Source organism: Ctenocephalides felis, unplaced genomic scaffold (assembly GCF_003426905.1).
Source record: "Ctenocephalides felis isolate EL2017-DRISC unplaced genomic scaffold, ASM342690v1 CF-g0.4_SCAFFOLD_01604, whole genome shotgun sequence".
Taxonomy (NCBI): Eukaryota; Metazoa; Arthropoda; class Insecta; order Siphonaptera; family Pulicidae; genus Ctenocephalides; species Ctenocephalides felis.
In genome coordinates this window covers 48,414,872-48,433,958 of record NW_020537758.1, presented here as the reverse complement: position 1 = coordinate 48,433,958, position 19,087 = coordinate 48,414,872, and the positions used below count along the sequence as shown (strand labels likewise).

Sequence of the window (19,087 nt, the reverse complement as noted above, 5' to 3'; positions counted from 1 at the left end):
TGCTCAGCTGGATGAGTTAACTGTAGGGCACAAGCGTATTTTCTTGCGGTCACAAGTTATTTATCCAAGGCTTCGATTAACCTAGATCAGTGGTTGGAGAACCGGGGTGAATTACCCAAAATAGTGTAAAAATGAAATTTTTGGGAGTAAAAATTATGTACTATTTGTAATTGATATTTACTGTATTTACTACTAAGTTGTTGGTATGGGAGTAATCTTTCTTCACTTAGACAAAAATATTTGAGGGTAATTATTAAAAAAGTTTGCCGACCGCTCACCTAGATGAAATTCCTCCAGTTGAAAAAATAAAAAATCAGTGATTCCCATTAAGAATATGATTTATAAAAGTGTTTAAGAGGCCGGTTACGCCGTAAAATGGTACTAAACTGAAAACTGTTAAAATGCTATGTATTGGCTGTGGTGTCAGGCGTTTTACACATCAAATGTAACTTCACTCATATGTTATTATGCCACATATATTTTACTTTACGTAGTGTTCTGCATATAAAATAGTACTAAAAAAAAACTGTTAAAATGCTTTGTATTCGCTGTGGTTTCAGACTTTTTACACATCAAATGTAAATTCACTCATATGTTGTTATGCCACATCACAAAGATGCACTTAAGATAAGATACTGTATTTGACGTTTGTGATTTTTCTAGGTTAGGTTTTCCATCTAAAGTTCCTGACTGCAGAGCAACCACATGGCTTTTGACAGTTTTTAGAACCACTTTATATGAAAAAAACGCTGAGATACTTTATTTGACGTTTGTGAATTTTCTAGATTAGGTTTTCTATCTAAACACCTGACTGCATAGCAACCACATGCTTTTGACAGTTTTTAACCACTTTATATGATAAACGCTACACGGCCTTGCCATAATATTGGTCTATTTTACGGCAGAATCGGTTCATGAATTATTATGATATTTCAAATGTTTTGCTTCTTTGATCTTGTTAGAATTTTATTCAATAACAATTAGCAAAATAGATTTATTTTTTTGTCTAAACATCACTTCTTGAATATTTTTAAATTTTTTATATTTGAAGTAGGTACGTGATTATTAAAATAAAATACTACATTTACTAAGGATTAAATATTGATCTATGTACCATTTTATACAATGATAAACTGATTTCACTTAACTAGAATATAAAAATTGTATTTTATATAACGTTTTCAAATGATATGTCATTCCTTTATACAATTCGTATTTTTAGATGGTTCTTCAGTCCAAGATTTGACAAAATCAGTTTTAAATATCACAACATCACCGATTAAGAGACGTCAACTATCAAATCACGAGGATGAAGGTATAAGCAGTTCAGAGGCCGAAAGATCTTTGTCACCTGATGATAACACAGGTAATAAGATATAGAATTTTATATTGAAATTATACGAATTTCATCTTTGAAACAGACCGATATACCTACTCCTAAGACATTACTCTCTAACTTTTATATAACTCATAAAACTACAATAATTTTAGTTTAAGTAAATACTTTGCTAATTAATTAATTATTTAATAACGAGAAGTGTGTACTAAAGGATATGTGTATACTGAAATGTATATACTAAAGTGTATACTAAATATGTGTATATTAAAGTCATTGCTCTTGTTTTTTTTCTGAAACTAATAAAACTAAAATAATTTTATTGCGAATAAATAATTCACTAATTAATTGAATATCCAATAATATTAAAGGTGTATTGATACATAATTAAGGTGTAATAACATAATGGGTAAAGAGTTTTATCAAAAAATTAGAACACGTTTATTGCGTCGTATGTGTTTTGTTTTTTCGTTGCACGGATCAACCGATTTGAATGGTTCAAATAACTTTCGATTCCTATTGATGGGAAGATGTGCTGATTAGTTTCAAGCAAAATCAGGTCTAGCAGTTACGGAGATAAAGAGCAAAGAGTGCAGAAAATAGAAATAGAGTTTTTTGAGAGAACGAAGCTTCCGACTTGGATGATCTAAAAAGCATTCAATTAGTAATGATTGAGAGAATTGGTTATACGTTTTTGGCAAAGGCAGGCCCGGCCATTTTGAAGATACAGAGCTAAATGTGCAAATAATGGCAGTTTTTGAGAGAAATAAGCGTCCGATTTAAATGATTCAAAGAACTTTCTGCTTGTTTTAACAAAATAATTGATTTTGGAAAAAAAATTGTTTCAAAATTTTTTTTTATTTTTTTTTCAAATAATTTTTTTTTGAATATCGAAAATAATTCAGATTTTAATTGTAATTATGACTTGAATTCTAATATACTTTGAAGAAATATTTTCAACTTTGCATTTGCATTCAGTTTATATAATTCTTATAAATATTAGACGAACATTTCGTTACGGTACGGGAAGTTCCAGCAATTTGCCTTAAGGCACGATGTCATACACCCTACTAGTTTAATTTTTATATCGTTTTTGTTTAGATTTAGATGTGCAACAAATACTGGTAGATGTAAAATTCTATCCCTTTTGCTTTGTTATTTGCAATTAATAAATTGTATTTATTTATTATTTTAGGTATTATAAGAGTGCAGACTCCAAACAACAAATGCCACATCAATGTAACTGATGAAGAAGAAGCCACCATCGAAGATGTAATCGAGGAACTACACAATATTGTCAGTGATGCCGAAAGAAATCCAAGTTGGGGTACGAAACAAATACCGAATAAAAGACCTTCAAATGGTAACAAACTACAGTTTCAATTAGTTATCGTCTATACGTATATACATTTATGATGATTATTTATTCAAAATTAAATTTGTAACAATTTCATTGACGAACATCATATATTACAAGGTGGTGGTTTGAAAAAAAAAACTAACATGAGTTGACATATATGATGTATTCTAATTTGGTAAATAAAATTTTTGGATTTGGAACTCGTTCTCTTATTTATTTGCGAATGTGCAAATTATTGCTTGTTGCAAAAATTAATATAGTAGTACCAATATATAACCAGTAGTTAATTACCACTTACTTTCGTTATATTTAAATTATGTTAAAAAAAATGACAAATAATTATGATAACATTTTTATACGAAATATTATACATACCTGCTCGAGCAATATTTTATGTTTGAATTTATATTTCATATCAAGTTTGCTAACTACTTGAATTACTAAGTTTTATTTGAAAAAATATCGTAGAAAAATTATTGGGAATTTATATAACTTGACACATGTTTTTGTTTTTTCTTATTATTTTTTTTTTTTTAATTTTTGACAATTTTACAAGCATGAATGTTTACTAATATTATTAATCATAATATCAGTTACTGGTAAAGAGCAGATTGAAATGTCGTGCAATATTATTATATGTATATTTATATATAATTTTGGAGTATTTGGAGATGCCGTGCTAATAAATTACAATATTTAAAATTATTTAGTTATTGTAGAAACGTAAATGATTTTGACTTTAATAAATGTGTACTACGATTTTCCTGTTGGAATGCATTCGACATTCGTCTTGCATTTGATTGCAATCGGTTCTTTAATATTGTTGTTTGTCTATATGAAGTATTAAATATCATTTTAAAATCGCACTGATATAATCTTTTGAAAATTATTTTTATTAACCAAATTCAGATAATATATTATACACCTTGTACTTATTTCAATTAGATGGTACTAGTATTTCTTCATATAGAAAAATTAAGACATATATAACATACCTATATAAAAAACTAAAAATTTTGAGGGTTTTATGTGGATGGATTTTAAGTAAGTTATACAGGAACTAATAGAACAAGCAAATTTTGAAATGATTTTTGTTAATTCTATTAATTCTGAAAATCAAACCTAATTCTATTTTCTATTTTAGGCGTTCACTTGGAAAAGACAAGTCCATCTTTCAGCAGGGTAACTATATCCTACACCAGCGAATCTCCTCCAGAACTACCTCCCAAAGAAAAGAAAAGTCTATCCAACCAACTATCCAATGAGGAAATTCCTGAAGCAGCCATCGTCCCTGCCTGCATTCTGCCCAATCCACCAAGAAAAACCAGACATGACAAATTCAGGAGCAGGCATTCCAGCGAACTGTTTTTTGATGCCGATGCCATAATGGACGACATGAGTGATGGAACTTCTGATTCTTTACTCAGTGCTTCCAGATGCATTCCAATCCAGGAATTTTATAAGGAAAATAGATCTTATAATAGCGATTGTAACAGGGAACGAAATAGGGAGACCAGGAGACGTAGTAAGAGCGTTGATAGTATTGTTCTGGATGGTGTGGATGGTATAGTTGATATAGTTCTGACTTCTAATGAAACTTCAGGAAGTCGCCCAATGTTTTTAGATAGTAATAGACGTCGACCTGGTGGATTTATGTTTAAACGACAGGTTATGAATGCAGGTATGTATTCAGATACTGCCATCAATCATGATCCGCCATCCAAAATTATGGATCACCCGTCAGGATTATATTAATTACATAGAGTAGATCAGATGTACTGTAAGCAATAGATTGAGAGTTTCATATATATTGAGGAAACTGTTAGTTCTGTATAGTTTTATATATATATTTTTTTCAATCAAACGCTAGAGCATGATAAAGAAGAAAGTTAATTCATATATTTTTTAATTGACAATAAAAATATATTGCAACTGAGTTTATTAAGTATATCTATAAGTTGATTTTCAGATTTTTCACTCGTAATAAACGCTATTTTGTATTTGCGCCATTTAAGTATTATAATTTTGAACAGAACGCTTTTAATGGCGGTTGTATGAGCAATAATTATTAATTATTTCCACAAAAACAATTAATTAATTGTTTCTACACAAATAATAATTAATAATATCATTAAGAGACATATTGGATAGAGAGTATATAATTACACAAATTCTAGGTCCATTAAATATCAAAAATTTGAATCAAAGAATTTTTATTAATTCATAAATTTAACACTTTGCCGTCCGCACGTTTTGTAAAAATTTATTCGCTTGGCGCCGGTAGTGCTAATTCGTTATCACTTTGCTTGTCCCCGCCCATTCTGAATATTATCGAAAAATTACAAATTTTTAGTTCTTACTAATGTTGAGGGGTGTAATTTTTTGTTATCTAAATTAAAACACCAACAGGATGGAAAGATTTCTGCCACTGGCCAAAGGAAGATACTGTGCTCATGACACCACTGTGGTGTCGCCGGCTGTTAAGCGCTAGTTCGCGCTCGACACCACTGTGGTGTCGCCGGACGGCATAGTGTTAATTATAGTACAAAAAAATAATGTTGAACATATTACAGAAGAGCAATACACCCTATTTTATTTGGACAAAATGTAAATAGTTCGTAAATTTTGCTTTATTTTTAATAAACTTATACAATTATTATTAAATATAATTCATGATAATTATTATTAAAACTTTAATAATAATTAAAAATTATTAATAGCATAAGAAATATATAATTATAAAATAGTTTAATTTTTTTTAAATTATTTTTACAATACATGACTCAACTTAAGTGCAATATTTTTATACTTAGATTAAGTTTAATAACGATATATATATATATATATATATATATATATACGAGGTGTGTTCAAAAAGTACCCGGAATTACTAATAATTAAATTTCGCGGGTCTGGAGTGTCTGATTGTCAAAATTTTTTTTTATTGTGTTGGTATACATGCCCCTAAAGTATGATGAAATTTTCAGCTATATTCACTGTTTACTTTGTCTGTGGTAGTCGCTAAGGTTCGACGTGTTTTTCTGAGCTCGGCGATTTTTACAATGGAAGAATTGAAAAGTCAAAGAATTTGTATTAAATTTTGCGTAAAAAATGAAATAAAGTGTTGCAAAGTGCAAAAATTCACCAGATATGGCTCCGTGTGACTTTTTCCTATTCCCAAAGTTGAAGAGACCCATGAAAGGACGGCGGTTTTCCTCGATTGAAGAAAATCGCTGAGAGTGCTCAAGGACATATCAAAAAGTGAATATCAAGGGTGCTTCGAAAATTGGAAAAAACGCTGGCATAAGTGTATTATATCTGGGGGGGACTACTTTGAAGGGGACCACATTAATGTAGACGAATAAATAAATATTTTTTTGAAAAAACGAAAATTCCGGGTACTTTTTGAACAGACCTCGTATATATACATTATACATTATTTGTGTATACATGTTTATGTTCATATATTACCGACTGATTTTTACATTGCAATAATCAATTATTAATGATGATTTTGATAATATTTGTTCAAATCAAATTTTAACACAAGATCGATACGATTGTTTATTTGAATTTATTGATTTATAAATTTGCAATTAGTATTATTATTCAAATAAGATTTTAACAATATTATATAAAATAATATTATTTTTTAACCTTAGATTTATTTTGTGAAAGTGCAATATTTTTACACTCTTAACATGAATTAGGAAATTAAAATGAAGATTTTTATAAATTTAAATAAAATTTATGATCTCCGTGTGATTATAGGTACAAAACAGACAAATTGTAATATAAAATTAACTTTAAGTCCAAGTGTATAATAATTTATTCGTACCAACATTTACAACTTTCTTATTGGGCTCTCTTAGTGATACAACAGATCGAAAAAACGACTTGTATTTGATAATTGAAATTTCTAAACTTTTTTAATTTGTTCTATAAGTAAATTTATGTTATAAATTTGTCTGTTTTTCTGTACATTATGTGGTTAAGGTGCTCTTGTATTGTAAGTATCATTTACAACTGTAACATTATCAATAAAAATCACTATAAATTAATTTTTATTTAATAATAGTAGAACATCATGATATGAATATTATTAACCGCGGTTAATTGTTTAATAAAACTGTTCTAAACTAATTCATTTTGCAAGATCAACTTTAAATAAACGATTATAAAACAACTCAGTACACTGTAATCTTGCTTTATTACTAGATATTTAATTACAAAAAAGAAGTGGTAAGAATAAATCTATAAAATTATAAGTTTTATCAATTAGTACTAGATTAAATTAAAATTTAGTTACTTTAAGATTTATTTATATTTATAAAAAATATCTACAGAATTGCTGAAAAACAGCAAAGCTTTAGCCTACCACTAGCTTTTCTACTATTCGCATTGATTACAAAATAATAATAAATCCTCCTCCAACCTGCAAACAGATCCATATCCAGAGCCTATCTATAAATCAAATTAAACCAAGACCAAAAAAAACAAGTAAAATCTGAACACTGATATTTCATCTGGAACTATAGTTAGCTGCAGTTGTAGATAGCACCTAATATCTGGACTGAATTGCAGGTGAGAAATAATAATATATAATTTTAATGATCAGAAGACACGAATGAGATCAGTTTAATGGCATCAAATATTTTTGCTTATATTTGTAATTAACGGGATAACAGAAACAAATTTTAGTTTCGATAAAATTTGTCTGGATAATCAAGATGAATAAGAAGCTCTAGCATCTAGAGTCTAGATCAGTGATTCCCAACCTTTTTTGGGCCCCGCCCCATCTTGAGGTTTATAAAATGATAATCATCATTTTACATCAACCCGCCATACATTTTTTTTTCTCCCAGAAAAATGAGGATAACTTTTAAGATGAAATCGCTATTAAATTGTTATTAAACATCATAAGTAAAATTTCGAAATAAGCCAACATACAGAAATTTCAAACTAATTTTATTAATGTTTTTTTCGAAATTGCAAATGCAATACTTAAGCTAAAACAAAGATTTTATATTAGGTTCTAATCTGAGCATTTTCTTTTTTTCAATAAATTATAGCAAATTTTTGTACATATGATTACATTTGGGCATTTGGTTTCTGTTTCTTCATAAAGCCATTTCTTAACGAATCTACTTGGCACTTTCTTAACTCAGAACGGAATTATATCTTAACTTTATATATTTTTTGTTAAATCCTTTTTAGTTATCAGATTGGCAACTAAGTAAGTGCGCATATTTTTCTAGAAATTGGTAGTTATCGTTGGCAACTAAGTAAGTGCGCATTTTAGATAGAAAATTAAAGACAATTTTTGCGTGGAATTAAATAACATTGTTATGTATACCATTTTCATCGATGGCCTTTTGTTATTTTCCAAGAAGCATCATTATCCCAAGTTTATAAAACTTCTAATTTTTATTAGCAAAAACTAAATTAGACACAATTTGACACCATCATGATTTTATTTTAAATTCAAGGGTTTTAAATCAGATGGTTAGTGGTCAGGAACATTTGGTGAATGTGGAGAAATTTTTTCACCAACCCCCATTAATTTTTAAACATAGCCAAATTGTTTCTATTAGCCCAATCGATTATTGCTTAACTTTAACTGGACAATCAGAGCAAAATTGAGTGGAAAATTACCATAATGACATTTTCAAAACCAATTTCAACATAGCTGTTTTTAAGGCTTCGACATCATAAACAGCACCTATTCTTTGTTATTTGCAGAAATAAAAATTCAAAATTTGACTACAATGTTTGTTTTGATATTCCATCTTTCAACAAACACTCTACATAACCGATCAAAACGTTAAAGCTAAATTTCAACCTCAACAAACCTAAAGAATCATTTGAAGCAATATAACAATAAGAGTAAAAGCCGCGCTCAGTGTCAACCTTGTACTATTTAAGGATACAATAAAAATTAGTTTATTTTAAATTAATTCCATCTTTACCCATAGTTACTGACAGTAAGTAAAAAACTCACATCATATTTACAATTTTTCTGCTTTTAAAGCCTTGTATATAACTCTGTTCTCATAAAGCTTCGCAATTAACTTCAGTATTAAATATCACTTTTCTTGTGCATATTTCAAGTCGAGTCTTGTCACTGACCTTAAAACATTTATGCCAAGCAGTCAGAAACTTGATTTACCTATTTTTTTGGTAATTAGTAAAGGGCTACTGGAATCCAAAGAACTGTTGCATCCCGCAATATACTCTTTCATAATGTTGTTGTTAGATTTATATAAAGTTTATTGCATATATCATTTTCAGATTATAATGGGTAGTTGTAATTTTTTTATAAAGTAATGAGAAAAAGTCAAGTCAACCCGGCAGAAAAAACATAACTCTGGCACCAGGAAAACAAGGGTGAAAACTAAAATCGTCGCGGCGAAACCGGGACACCTTATTATTCTAAATCTAAGAAGCATTTTTTTTTGTCAAATGAAATTGCAAATTGCCCCCCGGTGGTCTAGACACTGGTCTAGATGCTTAAGGTACTAAGTTGTATAGATTTGTTCACAAGGTGAAATTGTATTTAATACATCTGATAAGTTTAAAGATAGATGTAAGTGGTATTTTTCTTTAAAGAAAGCTGTAAAACTTTACCGAAATGTGTAGATAGTAGATCAATAAAAAATAAAATTTGGCTACAAAGATAAAATTTTTAACTACATATATATTAAAATTATTGCAAATATGTCACAAAGTAGGTTTCACACGGGTTTTCTTTTGTTTTCTAGTATATTATTTAATCTTGTTTGTATTTTTTTCTTATTAACTTCCCGAAGGAGAAGTTCATGTTTTTATCAAAAAAGCGATTCGCTAACTTTATGTTTTCTCGACGTTTCAAGCCATTCTGAATCGAATGAGACCATTTTTGGAAAAAGTATGTGTGTGTGTGCGTGCATGTGTGCAACAACAGATTTTTTGCCGACAAATTTTTTCTCAAAAACGGCTGGACCGATTTCAAAAATTTAAAAGCCATTCGATGATCGGCCAAGCCGTTCCTTCGTGAATAGCCGAAAAGTGAAAAAGTTTTTGGCCACGTTTTAGCCCGCAATTCTGAATCGATTTTGAAAATTCAAAAATCGTTCTAAAGATATTGGTTGGGAATCGACCTGATTAGTTTTTGGCAGAGATCGGCCGGACCGTTTTCTTGTAATAAAGTTTTTTAAAAACAAATCCACGATTTTTATGATTTTTTTTTGACGGTAGATATCATAGTCTTCTAGATCATACTAAAATATTACAGCCTTACGACAACTCGTTTAGCTTTGAAAATTTGTCAAAATTTGCAAAAATTGGTATCGTTTTTTTTTGGCATTTGTCAAAATTAGACCTTTCATCGACGTTTGATCAAAAAGGCCAGAACCAATTTCAGAAATTTAAAAGCTATTCGATGTATCTCAATGAGCACTAGAGTTTGTCAGTTTTGTGAGACGATCTGCCGAGCCGTTTCTTTGTCATTTGAAAAAGAGTGTACCGAATCGATTTAAAAAATCAAAAACTGTTCGAAAGATAGTAGTTGGGAATAAAACTGATTAGTTTTAGGTGAAAATCTACCGAGCCGTTTTCTTGTAATTAACTGTTGAAAAAAAAATTTAAGCCGATTGTTATGAAACTTTCTTTGGCGATGTATACCATGGTCTTATAAAACTTACTGAAATATTACGGCCTTACGACAAATAGTTTAATTTTAAAAATTCTTCAAAGTTTGAGAAAATGAGTAGTTTTGTTGACGTTTGTTAAAATTAAAATTAGATGATTTACTTGGTATAACGATACATTACTTGGTCTTAATGAACATACTAAACCATTAACGTCCTACAAAACTGGTTCAATTTTAAAAATTATTGATTTGTGAAAATTTGCTTTTAGAAAATATTCCGAGTTAACGTGTTCGTTCGTTTTCAATCATGTGTAATAAATCCACTCGGAATACTTTTAATCACTCATAAATTAATTTGTTTCTTATTGATTAAGTCGATTAATTACACATATCGGGAAGTTCATGTAACATGCCTCAAGGCTAAATACCAATACCAACTAGTTATTTAGCAGATCAACATAATTGCGATGATTACGGTGGCCTTTTCATCACCTCTTATTTTTGTTGTGACTTTACGCATCCTCCATGTATGGTCTGCCTGCCGAAGCCAGTTTCATCAAACTTACCACTAGACTTATATGATTGTACATAATATCCAGATATATTTAACAAAATACAGTAAAATATTAGTCCAATATTAATTATGTGTCTTATTGTCCGCCATGCCTTTATATCAATTACAGGTACATTTATTTATCAATCAATGACCTCACATATCAACTTTGTCGACTTAATTATTTATCATGAATATATTGTTCATGCTTTTTTAAACAATATTAATATTTACCATAAAAATAATAAGATTCAAGCAGGACCGTGCCTGGGTACGTGGCCGCCTGCGTGCGAGCATATAAATGTTGTATTCTCCTCAGGAAATTGTTTTCTCCATTCGCGTTTAAAGTATATGACGTTCAACAGCACCATAACAGCACCACAAACATCCGCTGGAGCAAAATAAATTTGTCAATATGTGATCAAATAAAAATGATTTTATTAAAAATTCACCACCTATCGTGGTTGACCAATTCTGTGATGTGTCCCCTTGTAACATTGGCGACCCACTAATTCATAATGGCAGCACTATCGAATTTGGTGACAGTACCATCACTGTTATTTTTATTTATTCTATTTGTGAAATCTATAGACACTATATCCGAGTCGTAGAACATTTTGGCAATCGCGTTGAAGCGCTGTCTTGGATGGATCATGTGAGAAATGTAAATCCTGGTGTCGAAATCTAGATGGTAGGCAGGATTCTTGGCCTGGAGGAATAATTAGTAATGAAAATATAAGTAATATTAACAATGTTTGAATGTATTCAACCTTTAGTGAAGCTATAATTTTTCCTGTACGTTCCCTGTTGCTCTGGTAACTATCAGGAAGGGAGAGTAGTTACAAAATTTCCAACTTTTGTCTGATATTTTGGCCTGCAGTAAAATGAATTTGAGAAATATATAATTATCTTCACAGGCATAAAAAAAGCTAAAGTTATGCAACGAATATTTAAACAAGATTTTAAATTTATGTATAGCATAGTATTACAGTGTGTATATATTTACTTACGTTCTTATATATACCAATAACTTTATAATGTTTGTGATGTGTATGTGTGTGTGTGTGTTTCGACATATATCTAATATGGTATTTTCACATTTATAAAAATAAATTTTTAATTTTTCTATATTTTAAAAATTGGTTTTATTTTACTATGAACACCATTTAATCTGTTTGAAGAATATTTTTATAATTAACAATTGTATACATAATTTTGAATTGTGTAGTTCATAATATTATGATCGCAGTAAATTGAGATTTGAAACTTGTTTGATAAATGAAAATTTTGTTTAAAGTTTTGTTTCATTGTAAAACTTTTACTAACTGATCAAATCAATATGTAATCACATAGATTACTGTACTAATTTTTTTATAAAATTAGTCTTAAGTAGTTAATAAAATAATTAATTATTGAAATACGCTTGTAAAAATTGTAATGATCAATTAAAATAATTATAAAATGTAAAAAGTAGTATTTATTATATGCTATTTATTTAATTGTTTTTCAACTTTGCAAAGGAGTGGTTTGTTTTTACTAGATAATTCAAATTGCTTATTTTGTGTTTTCTCACAGAATGTCATTTGATTTTGATTATTTAAAATAAACGAAATTTAAAGAAAAATGTAATATTAATCATTTTTTGAATTAATTTATATTTTTCTTTTGACCTTGGTTTGAATTTTTTATATTTCAAAATATTTAACCAACTCTACTCTCAATAAGTACACAGTAAGACTCTTTTGCGCCAGCTTTGTTAGTTTACAATAGTTTTGTGGCTAGTTTGTATCATCATTAGTAATTTTATTGTAAACCAATAAGTCAAAACTTGAAAAAAAAAATTGTATGTTTGTATTTATATAATATTTAATGGCTTCACGTGTTGCAGGAATGTAGAACTAAATTTTCTATCAAAATTCAAAAGCAATTCCACAAAACTATTATGATTTTATTAGAAAATTGCTTTTGTTAATAAATTTCAAAATTATTCATGTATATGAGCGATATATAAATAAAACAGTGAAAACTTGTCTGTATATTTAAAAATGTAAAAATATTTAAAAAAAATTGTACCCGAGAAAGGAAAAACAAACGAGTGTACTGCAAAACACAGGTTAGTGAAAGAAAATAAAATTTATTCTACACCAAATTTATTTATTTCAAAAACCAACGACTAATTCATTGCAGTGTAAATTCTTAGAGAGTTTATTAAAAGAATGGAATATCGTTATTTAATTTATAAAACCCTTATTGTTAAAATTGAAGATTCAAATAAACGTCGTTTCGATTTAAAAGCAGAAGAGGCGTTCGAGTTTCTGAAACGCCATCTTCGACCGAGTGAACGTGCACGCTCTGCAGTCGCACGTCTACAAGTCTTTTGCACATCTATGCTTTGCGACGATAGGAGTTGGGAGAGGGAGTTGTCTATGGAGTTGTCATTGCTAGAGTTCATTTTCATCGTGGCGATTGCTGGAAGAAGACAACGAGACGTCGTCGAACACGGACGAGCGGGCCTGACCCTTCGCTGCCTGTAGAGAACATGCGTCACCTGGTACGTTGTACTTGTGCTAATTATATTTCTCTTTGCGGATTCACTCGGATTTCATTTCGTGTTTTCGAGTTTTAAGATGTTTTAGATTTAATTGAAACCTTTCCTCATTTCTGTTTTTTTTTGGAAAACGTGTGCTCGATTTATGTAGTTTTTGCTCAAGTCGTACTACTGTCTAAGACGTACGCCGGATATATTTTATCTGCTTATTTTATTTTGCATCATTTGGTGCCCACTGTTAAATAAAACTACATATTATTAGTTTGTTGACTGAGCAAGAGTTCACAATTGAATGGCTGGCGGTCATTGTGCAGAAGAAATAATCGAAAGTAATAGTAAAAAGTTGTGAAAGTAAAAAATAATGACTGTTAAGTCATTTTGAGAATTACTATGAGTACATTTATACGTATCGTTTAATTTGAAGTCTTATTTACATCATTATCATCTGCTAATTCATTTCAATTTATAGATCAGAAGTATTGTGTAAATTGGATCACAATCATCATGACATCAAAAATTTTAAAGCAAAATTACTTTTCCATGAAAGCCATTCTTTGTTTTAAATGCATAATTTTATTTATTTTACTTGAAAAAAAGTTACAATTTGAACAACAAATTGACAAAGAATAGTTACAATTTGAATGAATATAAAGATGCAAACAAAGACAACAATGACATTTAATAATGTATGTATAAACAACTAAATTCAATAATAATTTGTGTATTTTGCAGGTGCGGGTAAGTTTGCGTTTGCTACTACCAGAGTCCTTCATTTTTTCTACGAACATTGTTACTGTGACGCCATAAATGTGGTATTTATTGGAATTGCATTTGGCACGAATAGATTTATTAAGCGGTGATTTTGTTCAAGATATTAATTGATCAATACTTTAGTTGTCACTATAACTTTTAGAAATTTACAAAATCATTAAGGCATTGAATTTCATGATTCGAATGATCACGATATGTCTTGCATGTGGGTTAATTTATTAGTTAGGTAGCATCAGTAGTTTTAATATTAATAACAAATACTAATACACTAATCTATTCAACTATTGAAAAATAATGTGGTCGTTTGAATCATTTGAGATTATGCAATGTAGATTTGACATATTACATTAGATTTTAATTTTCACTGTTTTCAATTCATGTTAATGCATTCCATATAACACCAAGCGCAATTCTTAAACTGCTAGTAAATTTCTACATTCTATTTCTGGTCATCAAGATAAAATCATATGGAGGCCACAAGATATTATATCAAGCAAATTGTTGAGTATCGAATGGCCAAATATCGAGTGAAAATTGAACACTGACTCACTTCACCGGGAATCGCTCTGAAAATAATTTAAAAAGTACGTTTATATCCATCATCAGTATAAATGTGAACAATAAATAACATGTTTATATTTTTTTTCAGGTTCTTTCAACTACTGCTGCTCTGCACACTGACGCCTTCACCAGGAATCGCTCTGAAAATAATTTAAAAAGTACGTTTTTATCCATAATCAGTATAAATGTGAATAATAAATAACATGTTTATTTTTTTTTCAGGTTCTTTCAACTACTGCTGCTCTGCACACTGACCCCTTCACCAGGAATCGCTTTGAAAATAATCTAAAAAGTACGTTTTTATCCATAATCAATATAAATATGAATAATAAATAACATGTTTTTTTTTTCAGGTTCTTTCAACTACTGCTGCTCTGCACACTGACCCTTTCACCAGGAATCGCTCTGAAAATAATTTAAAAAGTACTTTTTTATCCATAATCAGTATAAATGTGAACAATAAATAACATGTTTATTTTTTTTCAGGTTCTTTCAACTACTGCTGCTCTGCACACTGACCCCTTCACCAGGAATCGCTCTGAAAATAATTTAAAAAGTACGTTTTTATCCATAATCAGTATGAATGTGAATAATAAATAACATGTTTATTTTTTTTTAGGTTCTTTCAACTACTGCTGCTCTGCACACTGACCCCTTCACCAGGAATCGCTTTGAAAATAATTTAAAAAGTACGTTTTTATCCATAATCAGTATAAATGTGAATAATAAATAACATGTTTTTTTTCAGGTTCTTTCAACTACTGCTGCTCTGCACACTGACCCCTTCACCAGGAATCGCTCTGAAAATAATTTAAAAAGTACGTTTTTATCCATAATCAGTATGAATGTGAATAATAAATAACATGTTTATTTTTTTTTTTAGGTTCTTTCAACTACTGCTGCTCTGCACACTGACCCCCTTCACCAGGAATCGCTTTGAAAATAATTCAAAAAGTACGTTTTATCACATAATCAGTATAAATGTGAACAATAAATAACATGTTTTTTTTTTTCAGGTTCTTTCAACTACTGCTGCTCTGCACACTGACCCCTTCACCAGGAATCGCTCTGAAAATAATTTAAAAAGTACTTTTTTATCCATAATCAGTATAAATGTGAACAATAAATAACATGTTTATTTTTTTTTCAGGTTCTTTCAACTACTGCTGCTCTGCACACTGACCCCTTCACCAGGAATCGCTCTGAATATAATTTAAAAAGTACGTTTTTATCCATAATCAGTATAATTGTGAACAATAAATAACATGTTCATTTTTTTTCAGGTCCTTGCAACTAGTGGTGCTCTGCACTCACACTACTTCACCAGGAATATTTCCAGAAACATTTTACCAGGTATGTGTTTATCCATACCAGTATAAATGCAAACATTTCTAAAATGTTTCTTTCTTTTTTGCAGATCTTCTCAATCCAACTATTACTGCCCTGAAGCTATAACATGTGAATGACTCGCAAGTGGTTTTTTTAATAACTGCCTATAATTATGCATGATTAACTTAACTCTTATTAACTCAATAACATGACTAACCTCACTAACTTGATCAGTTATTATAAATACCACTTGTTGAGTTTTACTATGAAGGTTTTACTGAGATTGATTGGAAGACGGGGCTGAATGATTAATCAGGTAATTTATTATTATAGTATATTTCATGAGACTTGTTACTAATTTATTGTTCTTTTTTATAGGGTAAACGACAACTACAAGCCAAGTGGTGAACTCTCAAGTGGCTCATGAGTGAAAACAATAATTTCATCTACTAATTATGCTGTCCGTCCGTCCGTCCGTCCGTCCGTCTTGTCACCAGAGAAGATGCCTACTGTGATTTATTGAATAGTTAAGTGCTTAGATGTTAATGAAATAATGAATAAATATATTGTATTTGATTTAATTTGTTGTTTTAATTTAATTATGAGCCACTTTACGGCCAAATTACATTATGCTGTAACGTAAATTACAAAAATATTTAGACATGTCTAAATTTTAAAAAATGTGTTATTAATAGGGATACTTATTGAGTGCACTTTTTAGTGTAAACAATTGTGTAGAACAGCTTCTTTACTGTTTGCAACCATCTTGCTTTGACTCGATAGAAACGCGCTGATAATAAACTTTGCTTTTTTGCAAACCCTTAAGTTAGTCGAGTGCCTTAAACATTTAATACGCCAGACGACCGATGTTTTCTCTTGTTTAAATATTTTAATTTCCATTATTTCTGTAAATGGTGCACTCTTTTTCTTAGCTATAAATATCACTTAATTTAATATCATACTGTATTATTAATATATATACATACTAGAGATAACTACTCACTCCGGAGTTATCACTCAGATACAACTAATACCTCGGAGTGAATCCGAGTGGAGTTGTCTCGCCGGATTTGTCATATCCGACTTCCCTAAGCTGGTTGTTTTTTCAATGATTGTTGTGATTGAATTTTGAAGGACCAATTGTAAAATACTATAATTTGTAACTAGTAATATTTATTTTATGTTAATAACAAGTTATAAGTGTATTTACAATAATTTTAATATGTTTTTTGATAACGTATTGATTGATTTTATTTATTATGTGATTTTCGACTGATGATTTTTTGTTTTTATATCAATCTAACCGCATGCTTTAATTGGCGCGAACACTGGTACTAAGGAAGCTGTCGCTTTCTCGTCTTCTAAACAGGCAGTTTTATGACCTTTTAGGTATACGTTTTTTTCCAGAAAATACAAAAATATTACTTCAAAGATACAGAACAATGAAATTGTGTTCAATTGTGAATAACTCCAATGTATAATTTATTGAATAGTAAGGGGTCATATTTCTAACTACGACAATCTTTGACCGTGAATTTGGACACATTTAGTCTGTTTTTTCCATAGCCTGAAATAACAATACTTTTTAGAGTGTAAAATATATCAGTGACGTCAATGTATTTAAGCAGCAATATTTATATTATATTATTACTTTTACACAATTATATAATTGTATAAAAGTAATAATATGCTAATCGAACTACCTGATATAATATTAATTCTCGAATGAAAATAGCAGAAGAAAAAATTATAAAGCAGAAGTAATATTATTTGATGAAAATATTTTATGATAAATGTTTTGCTTTTATTACAAAGTTTACTACATTATTTTTATATAAAATTATTCCAAAAAATCAATTATTTTCTCATCAAAAGAAAGTTTTGCGTTTTTACTTTGGTCAATACTGTTAAAATTACAAGTCGTTGAGTCGATCATGTGGTCGACCGAAAAACTCGTCATTTATTTGTGAATTTTTTAGAAAAATTATTTTATTATTATTCTTTTAATTTTATTTTATTCATAAATTTTCATTTAAAAAAATTAAATGGGATTTGGCAAATCCTTAGATGCATAAACAACGCACTTCGACGCATTTGTGTCGAGTATTTCGGTTTCAAATTTGTCGGAGTCGTGGAGTTGTTAAGCGGATATAACTCCTTCCTGAAGCGGAGTTAAATCCGAGTCGATCCGGCTTCGGATATGATAAGCCCATCTCTAATACATACTATAATATATTATAGTTAATGTATTTTAGTCATCTTCATTACGGCAATTGTAAGAATAAATTAATATAATTGTATTATTAAATACTGTGATACATTGAGAGTTTTGAATAAAACTAACTGAACTTTATTTGGAGTGTTTCATTTCACACCATTTTCAGTGATATATATTAGAAACATAAGATACAGTATTATAAACTGATAAGCTAATGTTATTATGAACATTAATATGCTCAATAATTCGTTCTTCGAAGAGGATTTAATATTTTGAATAAATTTTATATAATATAATTTTTGTAATCTAATTCTATCATGATCAATAAAGTTAATGTAGTTATAACTTTGGCCATTTTAAATAGACTAATCTATGGTTTTTCACTCATTTCAACCATGTCAAAAATATTAACTTAAATTTTTCAATCACTTTAATCTGTATTATTATTTAAAGTCTTAATCAGATCATTTGAATTAATATACCTTGTATATTGGTCAGTTTTACTTAACTATAACTTATAGAAAAAATTAAGTTTTCAGTATTGTGTTATTTTCTTCTTTTCGAATATCTTTATCAATACTAATATATCTTTATTTTGATTCGCGTAATTATTACATTAATTACATTAATATTCCTATCATATTGACGCTACCATCTCCTACCTTACTTTACACTACCCTACCTTAACCTAATACTTACCCACGTTAAGAACTAATACTCTTACCTTGCTTACCTCTACCACGTCTCGAACCTGCTACCACGTCCTCTCCAGTGACTCCCA

At 29.4% G+C, this 19,087-nt stretch overlaps 1 protein-coding gene and 2 long non-coding RNA genes across 4 annotated transcripts in view; all 3 read left to right on the top strand.

Annotated features, from left to right (window-relative positions):
* Positions 1 to 4,451, top strand: part of LOC113373899 — a 407,940-nt gene extending 403,489 nt beyond the window's left edge. The window contains exons 10-12 of the mRNA XM_026614164.1: positions 1,223 to 1,366; positions 2,532 to 2,699; positions 3,841 to 4,451. Coding sequence (XP_026469949.1) covers positions 1,223 to 1,366; positions 2,532 to 2,699; positions 3,841 to 4,451 — 923 coding nt within the window. The remainder of the gene's footprint in view (positions 1 to 1,222; positions 1,367 to 2,531; positions 2,700 to 3,840) is intronic.
* Positions 4,452 to 13,313: 8,862 nt separating this feature from the next.
* Positions 13,314 to 15,042, top strand: LOC113374015. Of its 2 annotated transcripts, none has more exons than XR_003366925.1 (4): positions 13,314 to 13,430; positions 14,160 to 14,165; positions 14,656 to 14,782; positions 14,982 to 15,042. It is a non-coding gene; the product is annotated as an uncharacterized LOC113374015 (long non-coding RNA). The 2 variants fall into 2 exon arrangements; XR_003366924.1 differs by lacking the exon at positions 14,982 to 15,042 and adding an exon at positions 14,848 to 14,909.
* Positions 15,043 to 15,257: 215 nt separating this feature from the next.
* Positions 15,258 to 16,398, top strand: LOC113374017. The gene is made up of 3 exons (XR_003366926.1): positions 15,258 to 15,315; positions 16,043 to 16,112; positions 16,177 to 16,398. It is a non-coding gene; the product is annotated as an uncharacterized LOC113374017 (long non-coding RNA).
* Positions 16,399 to 19,087: the final 2,689 nt, after the last annotated feature.